At 32.0% G+C, this 25,825-nt stretch overlaps 1 protein-coding gene across 1 annotated transcript in view; it reads right to left on the bottom strand.

Moving 5' to 3' along the window:
* The window catches only part of LOC145255803 (dynein regulatory complex subunit 2-like), a 59,333-nt gene extending 43,924 nt beyond the window's left edge, over positions 1-15,409 (bottom strand). Inside the window, exons 1-4 of the mRNA XM_080114490.1 lie at positions 15,041-15,409; positions 7,624-7,761; positions 2,692-2,944; positions 379-602 (exon numbers count right to left, since the gene is read on the bottom strand). Coding sequence (XP_079970616.1) covers positions 379-602; positions 2,692-2,944; positions 7,624-7,758 — 612 coding nt within the window. The 5' untranslated portion in view covers positions 7,759-7,761; positions 15,041-15,409. The remainder of the gene's footprint in view (positions 1-378; positions 603-2,691; positions 2,945-7,623; positions 7,762-15,040) is intronic.
* Between the last annotated feature and the right edge of the window lie 10,416 nt (positions 15,410-25,825).

Raw genomic sequence — 25,825 nt, 5'->3', positions numbered from 1 at the left:
CTGATGTAAACAGCTTTATGCTTAATCTTCCCCATAAATTATCAAATGCTACCCATTTTACACCATTAACGATTACCACCTTACATCATTCTCTTACATCATCCCTTATTCTCGAGTGGTTTTCAGGCTTTGATAAATGATGACTCCAAAGTAAGCAAAAAAAAAAAAAAAAACGTCCACGTTAAAATTTCCTTGCTTTGGGAAGTTAGAAGGAAAGATAATCCCAGCGAAGCAGAGAAAGAAAGAGTATAAGCAATTATAGCCATCTGCTTTTTAGCATTCATAGGAATCACTTCCAATTAATTCTCCACACACACACACACACACACACACACACACACACACACACACACACTTAATTTCACTTTTCCTCCTTACCTTACTGAGGACTTCATGCTCTTGAACTTGAAAATTAGCTTTGGCTTCATTTTTTTTCTCAACAAAAATCTCTTCCACGGCAAAAAAAATGTCTGCCAATTCATTCATGTCAGCATCATGTATATCCAGAATAACTTTGCGGTCCAGCTCAAAGCTCTGTTTAATGAGGTCCAGCTCCTTGTCAGATTCAATCTGCAAAGTGGCCAAACGTTCCTTCTGGAAGTCTAGTTGGGATGATAGAAAAAATATAAACAATAAAAAACGAGGATAAGTTTGAGGTTGCATATTACAAATAAAGAATTTATATTAACGATTACAACGATATGAAAAGGAGATATTACTCTGACCCCCCCCCCCCAAAAAAAAACGCCATCTATAGAATCGTTAATATAATTCACAGTATTTGACAGGTCCTTGCCACTGGACTCAATCAGTGCCGTTTAGGGATTGCGCACCCTTGCCTCGCAATTACATGCAAAGCTGCCCCTACAGGGGTTATCCTTTGTCTTTCGAGACTGAACGGAGGTATCGAATTTGGCAGGAATAAACTCCAGTTGTTGAATAATCAAGGTCGACTGTACCCAAACATGACAATTCAGAATGAATTGGGAAAAGAAAACAATGAGAATGATTCGTCCTGATTATTGAACTTCTTGTGATACAATCAAACGTAAGAGGACAGTCAAAAAGATCACAGCAAATTGATAAAAAAAGACTTAAATGGAATTGAGGTCAGTTGTTTGTTTTGGCGAACAATAAGAGGAACCAAATTTCAGTGTGCACCATCAGTCAACACCCAGACCAAGAAACCTTGACACACTGATATTCGAACATGCTTGCATATCCAAATTTAACAAGCGAATTGCCAACACAGAGAATTCTCTTGAGGATATTTCAACCCTGAACTCTTACTTTGGATTCTTACCATCGGTTCATCACATTTTGGACTATTTTCATTTTTTCTTCCTAGAATGCTATTTCACAAGCCTTACTTGGAAAATCCTATAAAGTTTGGGCATTTTTCTGGTTATTTTTGCCTTTACCTTTTCTCACTTACTTCTCATTATATATACTTTGTCTTTATCATCTGCCTTTGCCTATTTGTTTTTCTACTCCCATTTTGTAGTCTCCATCACTGTATTTGCAGTTCCTACTGATATATATTTATAATCTTTTCCTATTGTTATACGCTTATATATTTTTTTTATAAGTTTCTCTGCTAACTAAATTGTTCTTAAGCCAATTTTTTGTTTTTATATTTGTATAATGCCGGCTTTTCGCCACTTCTGATGAGAAGCATTTAGCTTCAAAATGCCACAGTCTAAAGAGGCTTTTCTTTCTCTTTTTCTCCTCTTCCTTCCTTATTGATCCGATGATATGATAAAGTTTTATGTAACTTATACTTCGCTGTAACAGAGTGTGGACATGCATATGCAAATGCATACAAAATGCGAAATGACGTCACAGCAAGGAAAAAAACTATAAAAAAGAGAAAGAGCACGTTAGAGAGGACGATCACGTGAGAGATGCAAATGACATTCTAGGGGACAGGTATCAGAGATGACAAGCACATTAGAAACGTGGATGATATAACGACCATAAGAAGTCATGCTTGGCGGGAGAATGTTGTTGTTACACGAAAAAGTAAGTTTGAGTTATTCTTTGTCTTGGTCTCCTTTGTGACGTACACTGCATACAACATGTGGGTCCCGTGTGTAAACGTGTGTAACGTTACATCTCATCTTTTATTTATTATATTAATTACTCCTCTTAATTGTGTAGAGCTTTTACTATCTTGATAGGTTTACTTAGCTTAAAGATTATATCTTAATCAGGTTCATTTATTATATATATATATATATATATATATATATATATATATATACATATATATATACTAATGAGTCACCATTTATAAAGGCCAGAAAGCCACTCGAGGATAGGGGTTAATGTGCTTGTCAGGTGAACGATGAGACAAATACCTTGAGGATGAGAGACGATGTTTAAACTGGACAGAATTTGATTATCTGAAGAGACAGCTTAACAAGAATTTGTTAACATTAGCCTTGAATACAACCATGCTGTAGTCAGCTAGGAAGCAGTCTCATGGTATTGTGTTCCACATAAGGGTAGTTCTTGGAAAGAAACTCTACTCATGGAAGTTCTGTTTAACTCCAGGTCCAGTATTACCAACCTTACCAACAGTGACCACCCACTAATCCCTCGGGGGGGGGGGGGGGTAGTATATTGTTACAGATGTAAAAAAAAAAAAACAATAAAATAAAGATAAGCAAATAAAATACGTAAACTTACCCCAAAGCTGATCTAAAATTTGAAGATGGCTTCTGTGTGCCATCATGTACTGCTCCTCGGCTTCTTTGATATCCAATACAAGGGCTTTGATGACCTCATCCTTCTGATCAATTTGATGGTCGAACGTGTTCTTCCTAATAATGATTTCTGCTTTCAGCTCTTTGCTTTTCGCATCTCGCATGATTTGGCGCCACCTATCGTTGATGATGAACATGTTGGTTTTCGTGAAGACCTCGTCTCTCGCCATTTTCGTCTGAAAGCAAAAGAAAAAAATAGATATAAACGCACTTGAAACAGAAAGAAAAACACCTGTATATGGTTTTTGCATATGTTTTTTGTATGTTTTTTTGCATATATTTTTCAGCATGTTTTTTTGCATATGTTTTTCAGCATGTTTTTTGCATATGTTTTTTGTATGTTTTTTGCACATGTTTTTCAGCATGTTTTTTTGCCTATGTTTTTGCATATGTTTAAGTAACTATTATTTTTCATTGTTAAATGAATATTATGTCAACAGAAAAACAACTTTTCCTCTGGGTTTTCAGAAAAGCAAATCTGATTCAGAAGTGGGTTGTATGAATAAAGCACATCTCCTTACCTCAGCTCGTCTCAACTCTGAAACTGTTTAAACTGGATTTTCTTTCTTAATTCTGAAACTCCAACTAACTATAATTGTTAAATTTGGTCTGCGCAACACTTTATATAATCAGGCAAGATCACTCGGCATTGCTCGGACAACATCTTCTTGCTTCAACCAGCACATTGGTCGCTGGCTACCTCGGCTCATTTTTCAGAGCAGGCCTAGTCACATTAATCACTTAGCTTTGTTGTTGTGCGACTTGAAATTTGTTGTTAAGTTAACTTATATTTTTCCTGTTATCATCAAAATAAAATATACTAATTCATTTTCCTTATAGTTGTAATAAATGTGGAGAGGAGACAGTGAACCTTGAGTTTACTTTTGGCAAGCTTGTAACTCTCCCTTCCTTTATTTTGTCCTTTAGTCCTCACATTCTATTAGCAATGTTTCTGAAAAAGGGGGAAGAATTGCTGTTTTCTGGGTCGAAATCTATCCATCTAACACTTATCGTTTGCAAGTTTTTGACCTTGAAGTAGTATTTTGTTATTGCTCCTTAGATCAAGTGGCTTCATCCTTGTCTGCAGCGATTTCCAAGAAATAAAACGATAAGAAAATAAAAATGTAACTATTTGCTGCTGAAAAAATACCTTTTGTTAATAGAGACTCTTCGAAATTTAAAAAGAATTTGGAATCATGATGAATTGAAATTGATTTTTAGCTTTAAAATTTTTAGCAAGTCCTCATGTATTAAAAGATGGAAGGTTTTGAAAGCTAATTTACATCCAATAATTTCATCCTAGAAATCAATGCAAAAGTAGTCAAATTGGCGTATGAAAAAAATGTATGTTATGAATGCTATGTTAGAAAGAGCTAATTCAAAAACGAAATTTTGTGAATCAAAGCGAAAAATAAAAACAACTTAATGAACAAAATCCAATATATAAAAGGCTGTATGTCTGCTTGTCTGTCTGTCTCCATATTTTCAAACTCTATCTCTTCTGAAACTGAAAGTCACAGAACGGTGCTAGGAGCCTCAAATAATTGAATTTTTTATGGACCATTTTTTCATTGGTCTTTAGCCAGCTAAAATAGTTTTTAAGGGGTCAAATATGGATGAAAATTGAAAAAAAAATCATTATACATTTTGTACATTCATCTTAATTTATTTTTAATCTTTAATTGTTAATCAGTTCGTATGCGTGTCACGTTGGTACAATGGTAACATCATCAGCTTCGAATGCTACAGTTCTGCTTTTGGTTTCGATTCCAGCTGATGGCACCCAAATACTTTTTTTTTACTTTTGAAATCATGACTCTATAATAATATATCCGATATCTGGACAAATTAAAATATCATATTTAGGCATATTTCATGCCCAGATGAAGCTGGGCGCCCCTTCCTCCCGCTAGTATATTTATATCGATAATTTTACAGAAATGTAAAATATACTTTGAAAGACCAAAGTTTGTGGGGAAGTTTTAAAGCTCTTGAATAAGAAATAAAACAAAAGTGTTAGAAAGTTTATTTCAAAGTTCCATTGTGTGTGTGTGTGTGTGTGTGTGTGTGTGTGTGTGTGTGTGTGTGTGTGTGTGTGTGTGTGTGTGTGTGTGTGTGTGTGTGTATTCACCTTCTGGGTGGATGTGTTCATTGGATATATAGCAGAGGCTTAAAAAATTTCAGCGTGGGCATTCCTGTCTTCTAGGATGCTAGGATGGGTGTTGTTGGTGCTGAGAGTCGAGGCGCATCAATGGTGTCACCCAAAAAGAACCTTGATTTAAGTCCACCAAGCCACTGTTTTATAGAAGTGTCTAAGCTTGCATCGACTTGTTAATTTGTAGTATAAATCGACTTTTTTTTTTTTTAAATATTTTCAGTTTAACACAATCCTGTGAAACTTACTTGCTGTAGAAAGTTAATCTGACACAGGCTTATTGCTTTCTGAGTTTGAAACGATTTTTATTGGGTGGAAAATATTTTGACTCAACACGTTCGTGTGAAAACTAACTTGCTTATGGAGTGATGAAGAGAGCGAATCTCAACGAAGCAGAAAAAGGGTAGCAATTCAAGCCTTTTGTCTCTTAGCAGTTGTCCGAATCATATCAATGATATCTCAATGTAAAAATCCGACGCAAAACTACCATCAAAGAAATGAAAAGGAAAAAAGAAAAAAGAATAAGCCAAACGAAAAAAGTTTCTAATCTACCACAATACATAGATACTAGTGTTGGGACGATTGATTGGAATTGGGAATCAGTAAAATTGGAACTTTTGGAAAATCAGAATTGGAAAAATGTGTGCCTATTTTCCGATACCAAAAATGATTTCTTTGATTATATGCTTTATCTGATTTTATCAAAAAGAAATTCTTCCACTGCTGGTAATAATAATAAAATAATAAATATTTATTGATTTAAACTTCCAGTAAAACTAAAATCTGCAGATCACCCCCTCCCACAAGTGTCTTTTTTAGGTTTGAGAAAATATACACACATTTAGCATGTGTTTTTACAATAGCCGGGGAAAATGACAATATTATAGTTAAATAATTAAACATTTACAAAGAATCGGAATCGAAATCAGTAATTGTATCGGAATCGGGAATTTAGTACAGAATCGGTAATTGCATTAGAATTGGGAAAAATATTGGAATCGTCCCATTGTCATATAAGCAGGTGTATGAATACGTTCTATAACGACATACATGTTAAATAGTTGGGTTTTATATTTTATCTGTATATTCGTGTACGTGTAAATGCATGTATGTATATACATCGTATTATTTAGTTGATCGTCTAGTGTGTATATTTTAACATTTATGCAACAGTTCGAACAGGAAACGATTGACGTGGACGTATCGAAACAGTTGTAGACAACAGTTCTTTTTTAACAGATGTAAATAACACAACACATACCTGAATTATTTATGAATATTTATTCTCATGATCTGGCCCGCATTTTCAGAAATTACATGACTGTCCGAAGTGACGCCGCTTCCCATGTCATCTTGAGTCGTCCGTTCTCTCTGATGTCCAGCTAATGACTGGCTAGAATCTCCCCAAATCTATATACATCACATGTTTCTTTACATCACATCATTACGTGTCTCAGACCAACAGCTGATGTAACCTCAATCTAGTTATTTGTTTATGCAAACCCAAAATCATGTTTACATCTATTTTCTATTTTCACATTCCTTTTGCGATATTATATGTCCATCATTTTTCCCCCAATTTAATTGTTTATTCTTCTAATCATAATAATTGATTCAGCAACCCGCCGTCGCGCAAATCAACTAGTAATAATAATAATAATGTTTTGACCCTTGACCCTGCTTGCCATAGTCAACACAGATACTACGCTATGATCACAGCCTAAAGGGTCATAGCATTACACCATCACTAATAGATGCCTGAGTGTTTATTTAAGGTCTTCCTTAACTCTAAAGGCTTCAGTTAGTAAACTAACTCTCCAGTGAAGAATATTTCTTTCCTTCTTCCCAATTGGTCAGATAACTATGTTATGGCTTATTTTTCTTGTGGTCTTTTCTTGCCGAACTCTAGGACAAGAATTCATCTGGTCTAATGGAGTATCCAACTTACTACTTACTTGAAGTAGGTTGTTTGATAAAACCCATGTACAAAGAGACTAAATAAGCTCATAGATAAGTGTGTAGGAGGTATTCAAACTTTCTTGTTTCTTTTCAGGGCAACATGCATATCTGGGCTAGTGCACCAGCCACTAGTCTCTCCTCCACACTTAGACACCATCCAAAATAAAGCCTTTAATCTAATAGATCGCACACTCTCTACCAAGCTTTATAAGTGCTACAATGGAATGTGCTCCAACAAACTTGTTGCACTCCTCAACCTAAATATCCTTATTGAACAACAGAGTGAGGATTGTCCCAAAATCAAATCTCCTTAATTACATTTCCAAAAAGACTAAGTTAAGAAAAAACTGATGGAAGACAGAGGAATTTTATTCGACTTTATCTTTGTTCTAAATCACTGACCAATAGAGAGAGAGAGAGAGAGAGAGAGAGAGTGATAATCACTGTTCAATCATATTTTGTCAGCCCATCTCATTTTTCACGTCCAGGTTTTGCATGCTCCCAAATGTACTGCCTCTTTTCTCTCACACTCTTTCTTTGAGTAATGTGACGTCATATTTGTTTTTATTGATTGCCACAGTCTAGCAATCCTCACCTCGGGTTGATGAAGTTGACCTTGGCTGACCTTATATTTCCTGTTATTCTCACTTAGCCGCTTTGTATACTAGTGAGCCTCATCGCCCAATATCTAGCATAAGATGAATAATAATAATAAGAAGAAGAAGTAGCAGAAATGCTTACCTTGAGAAACTGAACTAAAAGCTCTTCTTTCTTCTTCCGCATCTCCTCCTCCAGTTGGAGTTTTCTTTCTTCATACTCGATTCTCTCCTCCTCCGTCATCTTCGGCTTCTTGCCTGATTTCCCTCTTTTCGGCATTTTCTAGAAAAAAAATGGAAGAAAGCATGAAACATATTCAGTGCATATTATTAATTTGAAATATATTTTTTAAAAAAGTGGCATCATTAAATAATTGGGAAGCATCTTTCTTAGAACTGCACGCCTGTGGAATTGTCTTCCGTTTTCCTGCTTTCCAGCTATCTATAATATGGTTGTCTTCAAGTCCAACGTGAACAAGTTCCTGATGAGCCGTTACACTTAAGTTAACAAATTTACCGAACTTCCATTACTATCGATTACTATATTGTCCTTTTGACTACTGTACACTCATTAACCCTTATCCTTGAGTGGCCTCTCGGCCTTGATAAGTGGAGACGCCTATGTAAAAAAAAAATCATGCCTGCACATTTAATGCTTTTAATAATAGAAAAGTTTATTTTGTAGATAAATATGTAATGCTAAGTAATAAGTAAACAATGTTTTTTTCATAAATTTACCTAATTCAATTTATGCATATGCATCAAAATAAAATGACGTCCTATAAAAGTGTCATCGCTAACAGGTTTGGAATTCAATTTCAAATCATTGGTTGATAAAAACGTATTTTTTTTGCATTTAATAAATAAAGTGATTTTTTTTATATTTAATAAATTAAATAATATTTTTGTATTTAAGAAATGAAGTAATTTTTTATATTATGCAATAAAGTTATTTCTTAATTACAAAAAAATTACTTTATTTATTAAATAAAAACAAAAAACTTACTTTATTTCTAAAATACAAAAAAATAGTTTACTTCTTAAATACAAAAGAAATTTGATAATTTTTTGCATTTAATAAATAAAGTGATTTTTTATATTTAATAAATAAAATAATATTTTTTGTATTTAAGAAATGAAGTAATTTTTTGTATTAAGCAATAAATTTATTTCTTAATTACAAAAAAATTACTTTATTTATTAAATAAAAAATATAAAACTTACTTTATTTCTAAAACACAAAAAAAAAATAGTTTACTTCTTAAATACAAAAGAAATTTGATAATTTTTTGTATTTAAGAAATAAAATAATTTTTTGTATTTAAGAAAAAAAGTAAATTTTTGTATTTAAGCAACAAAGTTATTTCTTAAAAACAAAAATTTATTTTATTTCTTAAATACAAAAAAAAAATAAGTATTTTTGTATTTAAGAAATAAAATAATTTTTTTTGCAATTAAAAAATAAAGTTAATTTTTGTTTTGTATTTAATAAGTAAATTGAATTTTTTTTGTATTTAAAAAATAAAGTAATATTTTGTATTAAGGAAATAAAGTATTTTTTGTATTCAGTAAATAAATTAATTTTTTTGTATTCAGTAAATAAATTATTTTTTTTGTATTAAAAAAATAAAGTAATTTTTTTAGTATTTAAGAAATAGCAAAAAAAAATTTGTGTTTAATAAATAACGTAATTTATTTTTGTATTTAAGAAATAAAGTAAAATTTGTTTGTATTTAATAAAGTACTTAAATTATATTATGAGGAGCTTTTACATAGGCCATCATTTGAGATTTCTCTCTGCCAACAATCTGTGGTGTTCCCTGGAGTCTGAGTGACAACGACTTTTCCCAGATTTCCAGTACTCGCCACCTCTTTCAATAACCTTTCCAAATTCGTTTGCATTATTGTAATAACCGTTTAAATCAACTGTATTATTTAAATGGTTACGTAGCAAATTTATCCAAAGTTTGGGACAACCCTTCCCTGGACGTAAAAAGTGAGATGGGCTGACAAAATATGATTGAACAGTGATTATCTCTCTCTCTCTTTCTCTCTCTCCCTCTCTCTCTCTCTCTCTCTCTCTCTCTCTCTCTCGGTCAGTGATTTAGAACAAAGATAAAGTTGAATAAAATTCCTCTGTCTTCCATCAGTTTTTTCTTAACTTAGTCTTTTTGGAAATGTAATTAAGGAGATTTGATTTTGGGGCAACCCTCACTCTGTTGTTCAATAAGGATATTTAGGTTGAGGAGTGCAACAAGTTTGTTGGAGCACATTCCATTGTAGCACTTATAAAGCTTGGTAGAGAGTGTGCGATCTATTAGATTAAAGGCTTTATTTTGGATGCTGTCTAAGTGTGGGGGAGAGACTAGTGGCTGGTGCACTAACCCAGATATGCATGTTGCCCCGAAAAGAAACAAGAAAGTTTGAATACCTCCTATACACTTATCCACGAGTTTATTCAGTCTCTTTGCACATGGGTTTTATCAAACAACCTGACATGACAAATAATTTTTTTTTTTTTCATGCAACTAAAATATATATTTTGATGCTATTATGATTTTAGTTTTATTGATAATTAAAAACAACAGATATTTGTCACTAGTATCAACAGTGAGAGTAACCTTTAAAAAAAATATTAAAACATTAGTTTCGTTTTTGAAATCGGAAATTAGGTTAAATTAATTCTTTTCTGATTCTGATGCCCACAGAAGTTCCGATTTTTCCGATTCTTTTAAAGGAAATCAATAGCAAATTATATTAAAAGAAAAACTTACAATGTTATATATATATATATATATATATATATATATAGATGTTGTTTTTGTTTTGGTTTGGTTGGAAAAACTTACAATGTTATATATATATATATATATATATATATATATATATATATATATATATATATAGATGTTGTTTTTGTTTTGGTTTTAGCGATATGTTTGGAATGAATTCAATTATTTACGAAAGTGCACTTTTACCTAAATGCGAGTTGGGATTAATTTTCCCTTTTAACCAATTTGGTACCCCCACATGGGGAGCGGTATATATATTATTTTTAAAATGTAATTATCCACTACGACTCATCAGAGTGGCTGTATCTAGCGAGATTCGAAATCGGGAACCAACGGTAATGAGCCTAAACCCTTACCCCTGGACCATCTCGCCAACTGTCTGGATATATCGCGATTTACTTAGATGTTGATAATTACATTTTAAAAATATTATATATATATATATATATATATATATATATATATATATATATATATATATATATATATATATATATATATATATATATATATATATATATTGAGAGAATGGGAGAATCATTTTTTACGATTTTTAGTGATTTTAATAGTTAATCAATTTTAATAGCAAATAGCATTACAAGCTGATTTCGATCTCGGTAATTATAATTTAGTTGTCTCCCTTTATTCATTAAATATGACGGCTCAAGATACTATGCTCTCCCTTACTGGTAAAATTTATTTTTTTATTAAAAAAAACTACTTGATAATTTACGTAAATTTTGAAATATGACATTTTCCGTGATGGATACGTACATTATAATTTTTTTTTTTTTTTTTTTTTTTTTAATTCGGTTGAACTCTGGAATTGTTCAATTAAATAGAGAGAGAGAGAGAGAGAGAGAGAGAGAGAGAGAGAGAGAGAGAGAGAGAGAGAGAGATTAATTATTATTTGGGATAGTCATCGAGGAACACCTCAGGTTAGTAAAGACGTGGTAGAAGAATTAGAAAGGGGCCCAGAAGACATTGGTACAATGTTAACAAGGAGGTATTTATTAGGATAGAGACGCAAGAGAACAGGGAAGGCGTCAATGATATCGTTAGCCAACTAGAGGTTTTGCATGGAGAAATTTGGAATGTGTCTAACAGGATCGAGACAGAATTCCCGAGGGGAGAAGCTTTCCTACAGTGATACTTTAGCAGTGTCAGAAATTTCGTGAAAATAGTGAATAATTCCACCCCATCTTTCCAAGCTTATAACTCCTCGAAAAATGTAATTCAAGCCCTAATTTTTTTTTTCAATTAAAGGAGTAAGGACCAAGGTTTTATTTTAAAAAAAAACAAAACAAAACAATGTGTTTTTTTTTTTTTAAAAAGGTTTTAAACTTCGGACTTTACAGGTAAATTTCTAAAAAACTGATTTTTTTTTTTGTTTTAAATTTGAATATATTATTTATTGACCTTTTCTCTTCAATTTGTGATATATAAACCTATTAAACATAAATTAATTATTTACTTTTTAATAGACATTTCAAAATGAGAGGCGTAAATTATTCGACCCCCTATCTTTCTAAGCTTATAACTCCTCGAAAAATGTAATTCAAGCCCTAATTTTTTTTTTCAATTAAAGGAGCAAGGACCAAGGTTTCATTAAAAAAAAAAAAAAAAAGACAAAAAGAAAAAATGTGTTCTTATAAAATAAGGTTTTAAACTTCGGACTTTACAGGTAAATTTCTAAAAAACTGATTTTTTTTTTTGTTTTAAATTTGAATATATTATTTATTGACCTTTTCTCTTCAATTTGTGATATATAAACCTATTAAACATAAATTAATTATTTACTTTTTAATAGACATTTCAAAATGGGGGGGGGCGTGAAAATGGGGGGGCGTGAAAATGGGGGGGCGTGAATTTAAAAAAAACGTTTGTCTAAAATATTATATTCGGTTTATTGGAAAGAACATAAAATTTCACATTGACCCTGAAAATATCGTAAAAATAGAATCAATAGAAAAATTTTGATAGATTTTTAAAATTTAAAAATTTAAAAATATTGAGTTTAAAAATTGAAAAATATTGAGTTCGGAAAATTCATTACTGTTTTAAAAAAAAAATAAAAATATTTTTATTACTTTTAAAACAACTGTAATAGTTTATTTTGGAAGTATAATCCATAAAGAAAATAAATAACCCACTTTTAACAGAGAAATTACGAGATTTTTATATTGTATTCGCAGTTTCGTGTTAGGGGTGTCAAAAATTCCTACAAAAATTCTGATACTGCTAGTGATACTTGCATCTGATGCGTATGTGCACTAGGTGTATCAGAAAATGATGATCAGCACTAGGTGTATCAGAAAATGATGATCAGAACTAAATTCAACTTACTATTTTTCGAAGTTTATAACTACTTGAAAAATGTAATTCAACCCCTATTTTTTTTTCAATTAAAAGAGCAAAGACCAAATTTAAAAGAAAATAACAAGTTTAATAGCAAATTATGCAATATTTGTTTTTTTTAAGTGGTTTTCTTTGAAAAAAAATATAAAGAAAATCAACGTATTTTTACTTGCTTCGATAAATATATCTATATATAAATCCCCCAAAATCACTTACCTATAAAAAAAAATACTATTAAAAGGGTAGTTCCATTCTTCATTGTTAAGAATTTATCCATATTTATATTTTAAATTCCATGTATTTTTTAAATAAAAGGATTTTTTTAAAGCGAGGGTCGTAGAAAATCGCATTTTCGTAACGTGTTTTGCGCCAAGCTTAAAAGAGCTCCCTCTGCTTCTATGAAATTTATCAAATATGGATTCATCAAAGGGACATAAATAATGTCTCTTTTTTTTTATTGCGTGTGTTAACCAAAATTAGTATTTTTCGTCCTCCGTAGTTAAAAAGAAACACACATTCACTTATAAGTTTTTCCCCTAAAACAAAAAATCCAGTTCACCGATTTTTTTTTTAATTCTCTTAATGAAATACACGAGTTTTTGATTGATATATTTTAATACTTCTTTATCGACTAAAATTTTTTTTTAATATGTAAAAAAAAAGAAAACATTGAATGAAATAGAAAAATTTGCTGTCATCGTCCGGTGCATAACATGAGCTTTCATTAAGAAAAAAAAAAAAAATCAACGTGTTTAAAAAAAAAAAAAAAAAAAAAAAAAAGGTTTTACACTTTGGACTTTACAGGTAAATTTCCAAAAAAATATTCCTTTTTTTGTTTTAAATTAGCATATTTTCTTTATTGATCTTTTATTTTCAATTTGTGATATATAAAACTTTGGTACATAAATTAATTATTAAAATTTTAATAGACATTTCAAAATGGGGGGGAGTGAATTAAAAAAAAAAACGTTTGCGTAAAATATTATGTTTGGTTTATTGGAAAGAGCATAAAATTTCACATTGCCCCTGAAAATATCGTAAAAATTGAATCAGTAGAAAAATTTTGGTAGATTTTTAAAGTTTAAAAATTGAAAAATATTTAACTCGTAAAATTCAATTGATTTCCTTACGTAAAAAAATGGCTGCATGAAGGCGCGCCGGCATTTTGTAAACATTTTGGAAACACTGTTTTTTAAAAAATAATATTTTGATTATCTTTTAAACAACTTTAATAGTTTATTTTAGAAGTATATTCCATACAGAAAATAAACAACCCACTTTAAAAAGAGAAATTACGAGTTTTTTGTTTTGTTTTGTTTTTTTCGCAGTTTTCTGGTAGAGGTGTCAAAAATTCCTCCAAATTTTGGATACACCTAATGCTGCACCGATTATGGCGAACCGAGCAGACTCTGGTCGAATGGACCAATCATATAAGGGTACAGTTGGAGGCCCTGGCGTTGGGTCATTTGTCCCGCAATGTAATCAACTCTGATCAGCTGTAAAGAGAGCTAGAGGACATAAGACAGAAGTCTGCAACTTCCGGTGAGCCCAGAAGAAGGATTGTGGGAATATTATAACACCCTCGGGTGTAGTGTGCAGCTAGAAGCTGGAAGAATATTGGTGTTCGTGTCTGTGATCCTCTGGGATCGAGGAGGTCGGTCGATATGAGGTTTATCAGGTCATCACTCCACCCATTCCGTATCCATTGGACACGCCCAGATTGGGGCTGGTAGCCAGTTACCGGGTGGAGACGGAATAGGTAGCGTTTAATATGGGGAGGGATAAGTTTATGTTGTTGAATTGGCGGGAAGCGGGAGAGTGTCGAGTTAATGGCCTTGGAATCTCTCGGTCCCAAAGCCCGATATATATGTGACGTAAGAATTAAAACCAAACAATAATTTATTAACATAACGTGTATTTATTTATTTTTATTTATTTATTTATTTATTTATATGTTTCTCCAGAAAATAAGAATGTTAAAATGGCTTCGGCCTTCACTTATCGGTAAAAAAAAAAAAAAAAAAAAAAAAAAACGGCAAATTTGTTTTTCGAAAATAAAAAGAAACTACTTGATCAATTTTTGTGATTTTTTTTTAATATAGCATCTTCATTCCATGACAAGCAGGTACATGATAAAAGTTTTTCTTCATTTTCTTTTTCTTGCCTCCCCGTGAGGACAGGTTTTTAATGTGTGTGGGGAAAAACAGCTCCCCCCAAAAGTGGGCACTCTGGTTAGTAACAAAAATTTAAAAAATGCATCAGTCACGAAGGATTTCTCCTCCATTAACCGAGACCAAAAAATGAAGCAAAAAAAGTTCTTCATTTTTGTTCATCGCCAGAAATGTCAAGCGGAATAAGTACCAAAACAAAATAAAATAGAATAAAATAAAATAAAAAAATAAATATACGTACGTTTTAGATATGTGTCACACAACTAACCATCCAAATTAAATATCTTTTATAAATCGTAGCAGATTTATACTTAAAAAAAGAGGGGGGGGGTATCCGAAAAATGAAACGAAAACAAAACAAACAAACAAAAAAAATGACAAGGCACGTTTTGTTTACAACGGTCGACGATGTGCAAACTGCTGAAGTATATTTATTGTGGTTCCGTCGTCACGGCAACAAGTCCACCATTTTGAGAGTTTCGTATTAACAATCAAGTCTCCTTTCATTTGATTTTTTTTTTCTTTAAATAAGAACAAGGGAGAGGAGGGGAAATATGCCAGCAGGGAAATAAAGGCGGTAGATCCTATTTTACTTCCCCAAATAGTTGATAATTAAATCGACACTATTTGCACACAACGTGGCCCCCGTAAATAGAGGGCTGTTTGACTAAAATCACGTGACCTGATGACGTCACAGTATGAAGTATAATAACCACGTTTACATTATAAGGATAGTCATTTTCTTTTTCAATTCTCAAAAGAAATTGCCGATGGAGTCATAAAACTGGTACAAAAGTGACTGTATTTTATTTTCCCAAAGATAAAAAATTATTTTACATCAAGACATGCCAATTAAAAGGAGTATTTTTTGTCGAGAGGGGGGGGGGAATACTGTAGTAATTTTTTTTTTTATATATTTAATTATTAATTTTAAAATACACTCATTTTAAAATGTTTTTAATGAGATTTTTATATAACAGTTTTTTTTCCTTCTTTTTTTTTTCTTTTGGTAATACAGTTGACATCGTCCATTTCCCATGAGGTGAAATACAATCACTTTGAGACCAGTTTTATAAATTTCTCGACAATTTCTTTGAGAATTGTTAACAGAAAATAACTATCCTCATAATAGTCGTCTATCGCCTAATCGTAGCCATTATATTTTATTCTGCGACGGCATCAGGTCACGTGACTTTGGTGGAACGGCCTTCTATTTACGTAAGCCATAACATGATGGCTAAAAATATTAAAATTCAAAATGAGTCGGAAATATTGTGACGTCATTCGTCTGGTTCTCGATTCTCATATATATATATATATATATATATATATATATATATATCACTTTAGTTCTCCCATCCCCCCCCTTGTCGGAATTTATATTGCTTCCAGATAAATTCGACGCTAAAGTAACTAACCTGAAAAAAAAAAAGCATGAAACAAAAGAGGGGGAGGGGTAAAGAATAAAATATAAAGGTCTTGATTTGAAACGAAGAAGAGATTTTATTTACAATAATAGGTTGCAAATTTTTCCCTTTGCGGATCTTAAACTTATGAAACGCCAAGGTAACATATTATGAAAAAAATAGCACTGGTTCTTATAAAGATGTGTGTATCCATTAACGAATTCAATAATAATATTCAAAATAGTATCTCCTAATCACACTCGCATATGAAATTAATTTTAGGGGCGTACTCACAAATTGAAAGCCAGTCAGGCACGTGCCTTTTTCTTTTTTTTTTTTTTTGTTTAAAGTCCTTTTAGAATTTTCTCTCCCTCCATGCTTGCATGCAAACCGTAGACACAAGATGGATTTCAGAAGCAAGACCGCGGCGCTTTTCCAGATTCTTTTTTTTACCGGGTTTTCTTCTTTGTAGAAATTCCAAAATGGGTATTTTCTTTAAAATAATTTCACTCTTTCTAAAATACGTGCAAAACCATAGTCACGTAAATAGTTTCCAGAAGTACGTCTCGTCACGTTTCCGGGTATTAATTTCTTGCCGGGTTTTCTTCTTTGAAGGAGGCTCGTCAAAATTCCATTTTCAGCGCCGGGCAATGAACAACACGTTCAATCTCCACGTCAGCAGAATTTCAAAAGAGAAAGAATCTCGCGCTGGGCTCATGACGTCATTACAGAGCTAGCATTTTCCTTTTGTCAAATTAAAGGGAGTTTCGTACAAATCCAAAATATACGAAACTAAAAATCATAAAGGATACGAAATACAGAAAATCATATATAAGAACCAGATAAAAAATAATAAATGTAAACGGCGGGGGGGATGCACCATTATTGGTACCAAAAACATTCCAACACCCTAAACAGTCTCAATATTTTATCTCTCACTGCACAATTATTTCGCTCCTAATGTCGCTATCGCTAAATGCTGCATCCCTACTATGTTACCTAGCATCTTCTTGCCTCTTCTGGTGAGAAGCATTAAGCTTCGAAATATCATGGTGTTTTACTTATTCTAAACTCCTAATTGATGTATCATTCTTATTGAATAAACAAATAAATCTATATACATTAGTATATATTTTTATAACAAGCGCACTTGATGGGTAATCGATCTTATTCAAATTAAAACAACGTTTCTATATGAACTCTTATCCTTGACGTTATTCTCGCGTTGCCTACACACAATTCAAACATTTCAAAATACAACCACTAGATACAACGCGCGGCTCTTTACAAACATACTTCTTTTTCCAACTTTACAACATGGCAAGGAAGAAGAAAAGAAAAAAAAGAAACAAAACAACACACTGAAGATGGAGTATACCTCTGAAATATATTTGTGATAAATTTCAAACAAGTGAAATATTTGTTTATTTTTCTAATATTACGTTGTGATTTGGCTTTCAAGCGCACTTGATGCATATTTTATTTTATACAATTATATTTTGTACCAATCATAAAATTTTTTGATTTTATTTGAAATGCTCTTTCTGACACTTACCTAGATCCTTTGAAAAGGCCAGATTTTTTTTTTTTTTTTTCCAATAAACTAGTGGAGCCCACTTAATCCGAATCTACGGATTGGTGTCGTTGATCGCTTCCTTTGGCAACACCTCTCTCCACTCATACGCACACGAACATTAACAAACACACAAACACACACACAACTCATCGACGTTATCGTCTGTCAATCTGTTATACCCTTATTAATCTTATTCCTTGAAATATTCCAAAACCTTATCACTGAAATATCATCTAATATGACAAACAAAAAAAACATTGACTCTTAAAAACAACTTTCAATGAATGAGAATTGATACAAATGAGCAAAGTTTTGAATACGATTTTTTGACCCCTGAAACTCACAGACAGCACTTAATTAATCGATCCAGACTTCTTCTAATGTCACAGCTAATGAACCCTCTTGTCTTTATAAGAACTCTAAAAATATTCACGAGCATTCTATGTTTTCCTGTTACTTTAAACTTTCTATTTTAAACATATATAAATTATCTCTTTTATGAATTCTGAACTCATTATTTTGTTTTGTTTATCGTATGACAATGACTCATTTTTCTCACATTTGATTATAAAACCTGCAAATCTCTTTCACTGAAAATATTTCTCTGAATCCGGTTCATCCCAAAAATAATTCTCTCATGACTAAACTCCTTAAGGTATAACTCCAAAATAGGCGTGAACATATCCCTAAAAACTAATGACCGCCTTCCCAAAACTGATGATCGAATCCTCCATAAAAGCACATTGCTAAAGGGCTACTGTGATTTAGGGACCAATCTTACAGGATCATTCTACGTAGGGAGTTGAACAGCAAGATGTTTGTTAACATTACATTTAAATTTCTACATGTTAGTACAGTGGGCGAAACAATAAACTTTTTCTTTGTTCTCTTTCTCTAATTTTATTCTTTTTTCTGTTTGTGTATGTGTGTGTGTGTGTGTGTGTCTCTCTCTCTCTCTCTCTCTCTCTCTCTCTCTCTCTCTCTCTCTTTCTCTTGCTCTTTCTCTCTCTAACTTTTATCTCTTTTTCTCTCTTTTTTCCATCTTTTTTTCTCTTTCCTCACTCTTCTTTTTCTTCCTTCCAATCTCTCTCACTCTTTCTCTTTTTCTATATCGCTCTCTCTCTCTCCAATTTTCCCTCTCTTTCTCTCCACCTTGTCTCTATTTCTATCTCTTTCTCCCTCTTCCCCTCTCTCGTTTATTCCCTCTCTCTCTTTCTCTCTCTCTCTTTCCCCTCTCCTTTTTTTTTCACAATCTCTTTAATTCTCTCTCTCTCCCTCTTTTTGATATTTCTCTCTATTTCCCCCTCTCACTCCTTATCCCATTTTCTTTCACTTTTTCTTCACTTTTCTCTCTATCTCTTTCCCTCTTTCTTTCCTTCCTCCTCCCTTCTCTCTGTCTGTCTGTCTGTCTGTCTGTCTGTCTCTCTCTCTCTCTCTCTCTCTCTCTCTCTAATAATAATAATAATATAGCATCAATCCAAGAAAAACACTTGAAACATGTTTTAGCAAAATCGGTCATTAAACAATAGATCGACAGTATCACCTACTAAACATTTTTTATACTATAGAGTGACCACTTATCAAGGCCTGCAGGTCACTCAAGGGTAAGGATTAATGAGTGCCATGTAAGACAACATTGGATGATCGATGACGGCAGAAGTTCAGTAGAAATTAATTAGTTAGTGGACGGCTCAACAACAACTTGTTTACATTGGATTTGAAAACAATAACGTTATAGTCAACTGGGAAGCAGCTCCACAGTATTGTGTTCTACGGGTGAGCAGTTGTGCAAAAAGAACTTTTCTCATGGAATTTTCGTTTAATTTTAGGAACAGATAGAGAGTGGGGGAAACTGTTGATAGCCATTTTAGCTAGTCGAGTATTTGCCGTGAATGTTTTACAAGGTGGGACCATAGTTGAAGCTCAGTCGAGCAACTGCCATGAAAACAACGATAGAACAGAGACAGATTCTGTGAGAAAAAGATAGCAAGTAAACTCTTCCAATAAATGTTAATTGAACCCTAAATGTTTAGAGTATAATTTTGATTCCTGATAATAAATCTACTGAATGTAATTTTAATTAGATTTTAGCTGAATCTATGGAATAGAGACCGCATCATTTTTATACACCTACTGTTCTATCGTTATTTTCATTGAAATATTAAACTAAGGTTTAATCTTTGCCCCTACCCACCTGCAAAACATTTACAACAAACACTCGTCTGTCTACGACCACTGTCCAGAATTCCTCCTAGCTCTCTATCTGTGCCTAAATCTAAATGCAAATTCCATGAAAAAGTTTCTTCCTAGAACTGCCTGCCTATGGAAATCTGTCCTACGAGTCTGTATTCCAACTGACTACAACGTGGTCATTTTTAAGTGTAATATAAATAAGTCTTTGTTTAGTCGTCCTCTAAATAATTAATTTCTATCCAATTTCCACCATTACCGATCATCACAGTGTTGTCTCACCTTGAGTGGCCTCTTGGCCTTGATAAGCAGTAGTCTCTATAGTATAAAAAACAATTACCGATTATTACACAGTTGTTTCACTGACCAGCTTACATACATTAACCCTTATCCTCGAGTGGTCTCCAGGCCTTGGTATGTGGTAACTCTCTTGTAAAAAGAAATGTCAAAGTGATGGAACCCTATGAGAGATTTAGGGCAATTAATGGCGCTAGTATGCATTTGGGAAATTGTACTGAGAAAATTGCAATTTACATAAAGTTCGGGGAGAAATGATTGTGTAAATCATGGGTTAAAACGCTGTTAGCAGAAACATGCGTGACCTGACGAAAATCAGATCAAAAATTCGTATTGTCATAAGTGGAAAATTAGTATTGTCATAAGTAGAAAATTAGTATTGTCATAAGTGGAAAATTAGTATTGTCATAAGTGGAAAATTAGTATTGTCATAAGCGGAAAATTAGTATTGTCATAAGTGGAAAATTAGTATTGTCATAAGTAGAAAATTAGTATTGTCATAAGTGGAAAATTAGTATTGTCATAAGTGGAAAATTAGTATTGTCATAAGTAGAAAATTAGTATTGTCATAAGTGGAAAATTAGTATTGTCATAAGTGGAAAATTAGTATTGTCATAAGCGGAAATTAGTATTGTCATAAGCGGAAAATTAGTATTGTCATAAGTAGAAAATTAGTATTGTCATAAGTAGAAAATTAGTATTGTTATAAGTAGAAAATTAGTATTGTCATAAGCGGAAAATTAGTATTTTCATAAGTAGAAAATTAGTATTGTCATAAGTGGAAAATTAGTATTGTCATAAGAAGAAAATTAGTGTTGTCATAAGAAGAAAATTAGTATTGTCATAAGTGGAAAATTAGTATTGTCATAAGCGGAAAATTAGTATTGTCATAAGTGGAAAATTAGTATTGTCATAAGTAGAAAATTAGTATTGTTATATAGGAAAATTCGTATTGTCATAAGTAGAAAATTAGTATTGTCATAAGTGGAAAATTAGTATTGTCATAAGTAGAAAATTAGCAATGTCATAAGTGGAAATTTAGTAATTTCATAAGTGGAAATTTAGTATTGTCATAAGTGGAAAGTTAGTATTGTCATAAGTAGAAAATTAGTATTGTCATAAGTAGAAAATTAGTATTGTCATAAGTAGAAAATTAGTATTGTCATAAGTGGAAAAATATCAGCCAAGGAAAAACTAGGTACATGAGACATTTCGATTTGCTCGAAAACAAAGCTGAGTGGTTGATGTGACTAGGCCTGCTCTAGAGGATGAATGAAGTTAGCCAGCGACGAAGGAGATTGTGTGCTGGTTGGGGCAAGAAGATGTCACCTGGGCATTGCCGAGTGATCTGGCCTGATTTGCACAGAGCAAATTTAACAGTTGGAGTTAGTTAAAAGTTGCAATAGTCTGACGAATCCTCACGTGAATGGAACACAGAAAATTCCGTGTAGCTTAATTGGCATATATATTCTAAAAACTTACTACCTAGCTCTACTCACATACTGAACACTGTTGAAGTAAATATTGAAAATAGACACATAAAATTATATATATATATATATATATATATATATATATATATATATATATATATATATACTAGCAGGAAGACCAGACGTTGCCCGGGATTGAATGATGCTCAATGAATGTTTCACACTCCGATATTTTTTGTCAGCTTGTGTGGTAATAAAACTTCTGAAAGGCTCTTGTAAGGTTAGGCTATATAAGGTGCTAACTTTGGTCCAAATCACCTGTTCGTTATTTCATCAGATGTTTTTGATTATCGATAATCAATACTTATCAAAGACATTCCAATACAAAACCTATCTAAGAACACTGCCAGGTACATAAGTACCTTCGGGTGAAATTTCATAAAAATCGGCCCAGCTGTTTCGGAGTCTATAGAGAACAAACACACAAACGTACACAACAACACACAGAAAAAGTTCTTTTTATATAATAGTAGAGATAGAAATAACAAAAGATATATATATATATATATATATATATATATATATATATATATATATATATATATATATATACTAGCGGGGCTACCCGGCGTTGCTCGGGACCGTATAAACAATGAGAAAATTTGGTTTTGTAATATATTTGTTATTCTTATGAGAGAGGAATTTTGTATGTTTATGTATCATTTGCTATTTCGAGCAAAGGAATATTTTACCTACATAAGACGGGTATTACACATATGAAATAACTGTATCTTACCTAGGGTAGGTAATTTACAGCATGTATATGCAAGGACAGGTAATATGGAACACATTTATCTCATCAAATCCCAAGTGATGCCAGGTATTTTGCTAATATATATTCTCACCTATCTCATTCAATCCCGCGCAACGCTGGGTGTTTTGCTAGTATATATCTCAATCAATCTCATTAAATCCTGGGCAACGCAAAGTATTCTGTTAGTATATATTTTAATCAATCTAATTCAATCCAAGGCAACGCCAAGTATTCTGCTCGTATATATTTGCATCTATCTCATTAAATCCCTGACGACCGTGTATTCTACTTGCATACATTTGCATGTATCTCATTGAATCCAGGGTGACTCCGGGTAATCTGTAAGTATATATGTGGACGTATCTCGTTGAATCCCATAATTCATGGATTGTTACAAAGGTATATATATATATATATATATATATATATATATATATATATATATATATATATATATATATATATATTTGGGATTTTTGTGTATTGATATTCATATCAAAAACTCTTTTTTTCTATCTATACTCCTATAAATTTGATTTTCTTTTGTGTGTATTGCCATTCATATTAAAAACCCCTCTTTTCTAATTATTTAAAAAGAACATACATTTTTCTTATATATGGGGTGTGGAATTGCATTCACTAGCAAAAGATCTAGCTAATTTGCATATTCTTTTAAACATTCATTTTAATTAAAGTTGCTTCGGTTTTTTAATGAGATAATCATCTTTAGTTAACTATTACGTGTAATTATATTCATGCAAGTATTCTACATGATTTATACTTGCATAATATTTGCGTAAAAAGTTTATCGTAAACACAAAATTGTTTCCATATATATACGTATACGTATATATTTTTGTTTAACAAATTTCGCCTACCAAACTCCTCCTAGAGTTTTTGGTCTACAGACATGAAACTTCATATGGAGGGTATTTGAATCCATGCAAAACTTTATATTTGTGTTTTAACCCGGAAAAATCTGTGCAAAAATGTGAAAATTAAAAAAAATGAAATTTTCCAGGTGAAGGTCGAACGCCGTCATTACGAATGCATAACGTAGTAGCTATTGCTTCATGTTTTAATTTTTTAACCTTACAGTAAACATATCTTCATAGCCCAGTCATTAATGGCAGAGGCAAAATAAATCGTGAGCTGAACGTTTTGGCTTCGATTTTCGGTGTTGGCGCATGAGTCTTTTCTTTTATATATATATATATATATATATATATATATATATATATATATATATACTTTTTAAATCATTACTATATATGCATCCAATCTGTCTATTTATGTATCTACCTATTTATCTATTTATATATCTATCAAAGTGAAAATGCCTGTCTGTCTTTTCTCTGTGGTAGTTAAGGAAGACTATTATACAGAAAGGCATTACTTTACATATTCACACTTTTTAATATATACATATGCACATAACCTTATGAACAGTACATAGGGCCCGAGCAAAGCCGGGCAGAACTACTAGTTTATTTAAAAAGAAAATACAACTTTTTGCATTCATCTGCAAAAGATCTATGAATTTGCGTATTCTTTAAATATTCATTTTAATTAATTCCCAATTAGTTTTTTTCGGTTTTCTTATAGGATGATCATCTTTACTTAACTATTACGTGTAATTATATTCATGCAGATATTCTACATAATTTATACTTGCGTAATATTTATGTAAAAAGATTAAACACAAACCTCTTTCTATATATATTTATGTATACGTGTATATATTCGTTTAAAAAATTTTGCCTACCAAACGCCTCCTACAGTTTTTGGTCTACAGACATGAAACTTAATATATAGGTATCCGAACCCATGCGAAACTTTATATTTGGGTTTTAGCCGGGGAAAATCGGAGCAAAAGTGTGAAAATAAAAAAAATGGAATTTGCTAGATGAAGGTCGAACGACGGCATTACAAATATGCGTGCGTAACGTAATAGCTATTGGTTCATGTTTTAATTTTTTGCCTTTCAGCAAACATGTCTTCAAAGCTTAGGCATTAACGTCAAAGGAAAAAGTAAATTGTAAGCTAAACGTTTTGGTTTAAATTCTCGGTGCTGGTGTATGAGTCATTTTTTTAAACTTTTTAAATCATTACTATATACTGGGTACAATATAATATAATAATAATAATAATAAATACGAAATCTGTATTAATCAAAATATCATATTTAAGCATATTTTACGACTAGGCAATGCCGGGCAGCCTACTAATATATATATATATATATATATATATATATATATATATATATGCATGTATGTATGTGTGTGTGTGTGTGTGTGTGTGTGTGTGTGTGTGTGTGTAGATGAATATATTGTATTGTTGCATTACTTGAACTACTGTCTGTTAACACCGATTATGAGTACAAATTTATTATCAAAACTCATGTGACCTAAAAAAAAAATAATTCTTTATTTGATTGTCTCTTATAGTCACAAGACATCTTCATATATATATATATATATATATATATATATATATATATATATATATATATATATATATATACTAGCAGTTCAGCCCGGCTTTGCTCGGGTCCTATGTACTGTTCATAACTCGCCCTATGTAAGAATACACTTTATTTCAAATATTTAGACCAAAATTTGCCTGAGTAACTTCGTAGAGATCACAGATGTCAATTTTTTTTTAACTTTGACCCCAATGTTGAATCTTAACATTTATTATTTTGGTCTCAAATCAAAATTCCAGTTACCTACAATTCCAAGTCTTTAGACCAAAAAATTGGCGGGGGAATTTGGTAGAATCTGCAAAGGTCAACTCTTTCAATTTGACTTTTTGGCAGCCAAATTTTCACCCCAAAACTGACTAAAAAAGTTTGCTGCATGTTTGAATACCCGTTATGTATAAATTGAAAATTTTTAAACCCAAATTTGGCTGAGTAGTTTGCTAAACACCGCAAAGGTCAAATCTTTTGACCTTTGATCCCCTTGGCAGCTCAAACTTTCGACCCAAACCGGTTAAAAAGCTTATAACCCTTTAACATTTATTGTTTTGGGCTCAAATCAAGTTATCAAGTTAGATCCGTGTCCAAGTAACCTATGCATAAAATTTCAATTGTTTATACCCAAAATTGGCGGAGGAGTTTGGTAGAGTTCTCAAAGGTCAAATCGTTGAACTTTGACCCCTTAACAGACAAATTTCTGGCCGAAAACCAATCACAAAGATTTTCCCAACTCTCAGTACCCTGTATATAAAATTTCGAGTCTGTACACTAAAGATTGACAGAGTTATTGCATAGGGAAATGTACACAGACAGACAGACACACACACA

This window comes from Euprymna scolopes, chromosome 31 (assembly GCF_053919585.1).
Source record: "Euprymna scolopes isolate OS-2025 chromosome 31, ASM5391958v1, whole genome shotgun sequence".
In the NCBI taxonomy this organism is placed as follows: domain Eukaryota; kingdom Metazoa; phylum Mollusca; class Cephalopoda; order Sepiida; family Sepiolidae; genus Euprymna; species Euprymna scolopes.
This window is presented reverse-complemented; position numbering and strand designations above follow the sequence as displayed.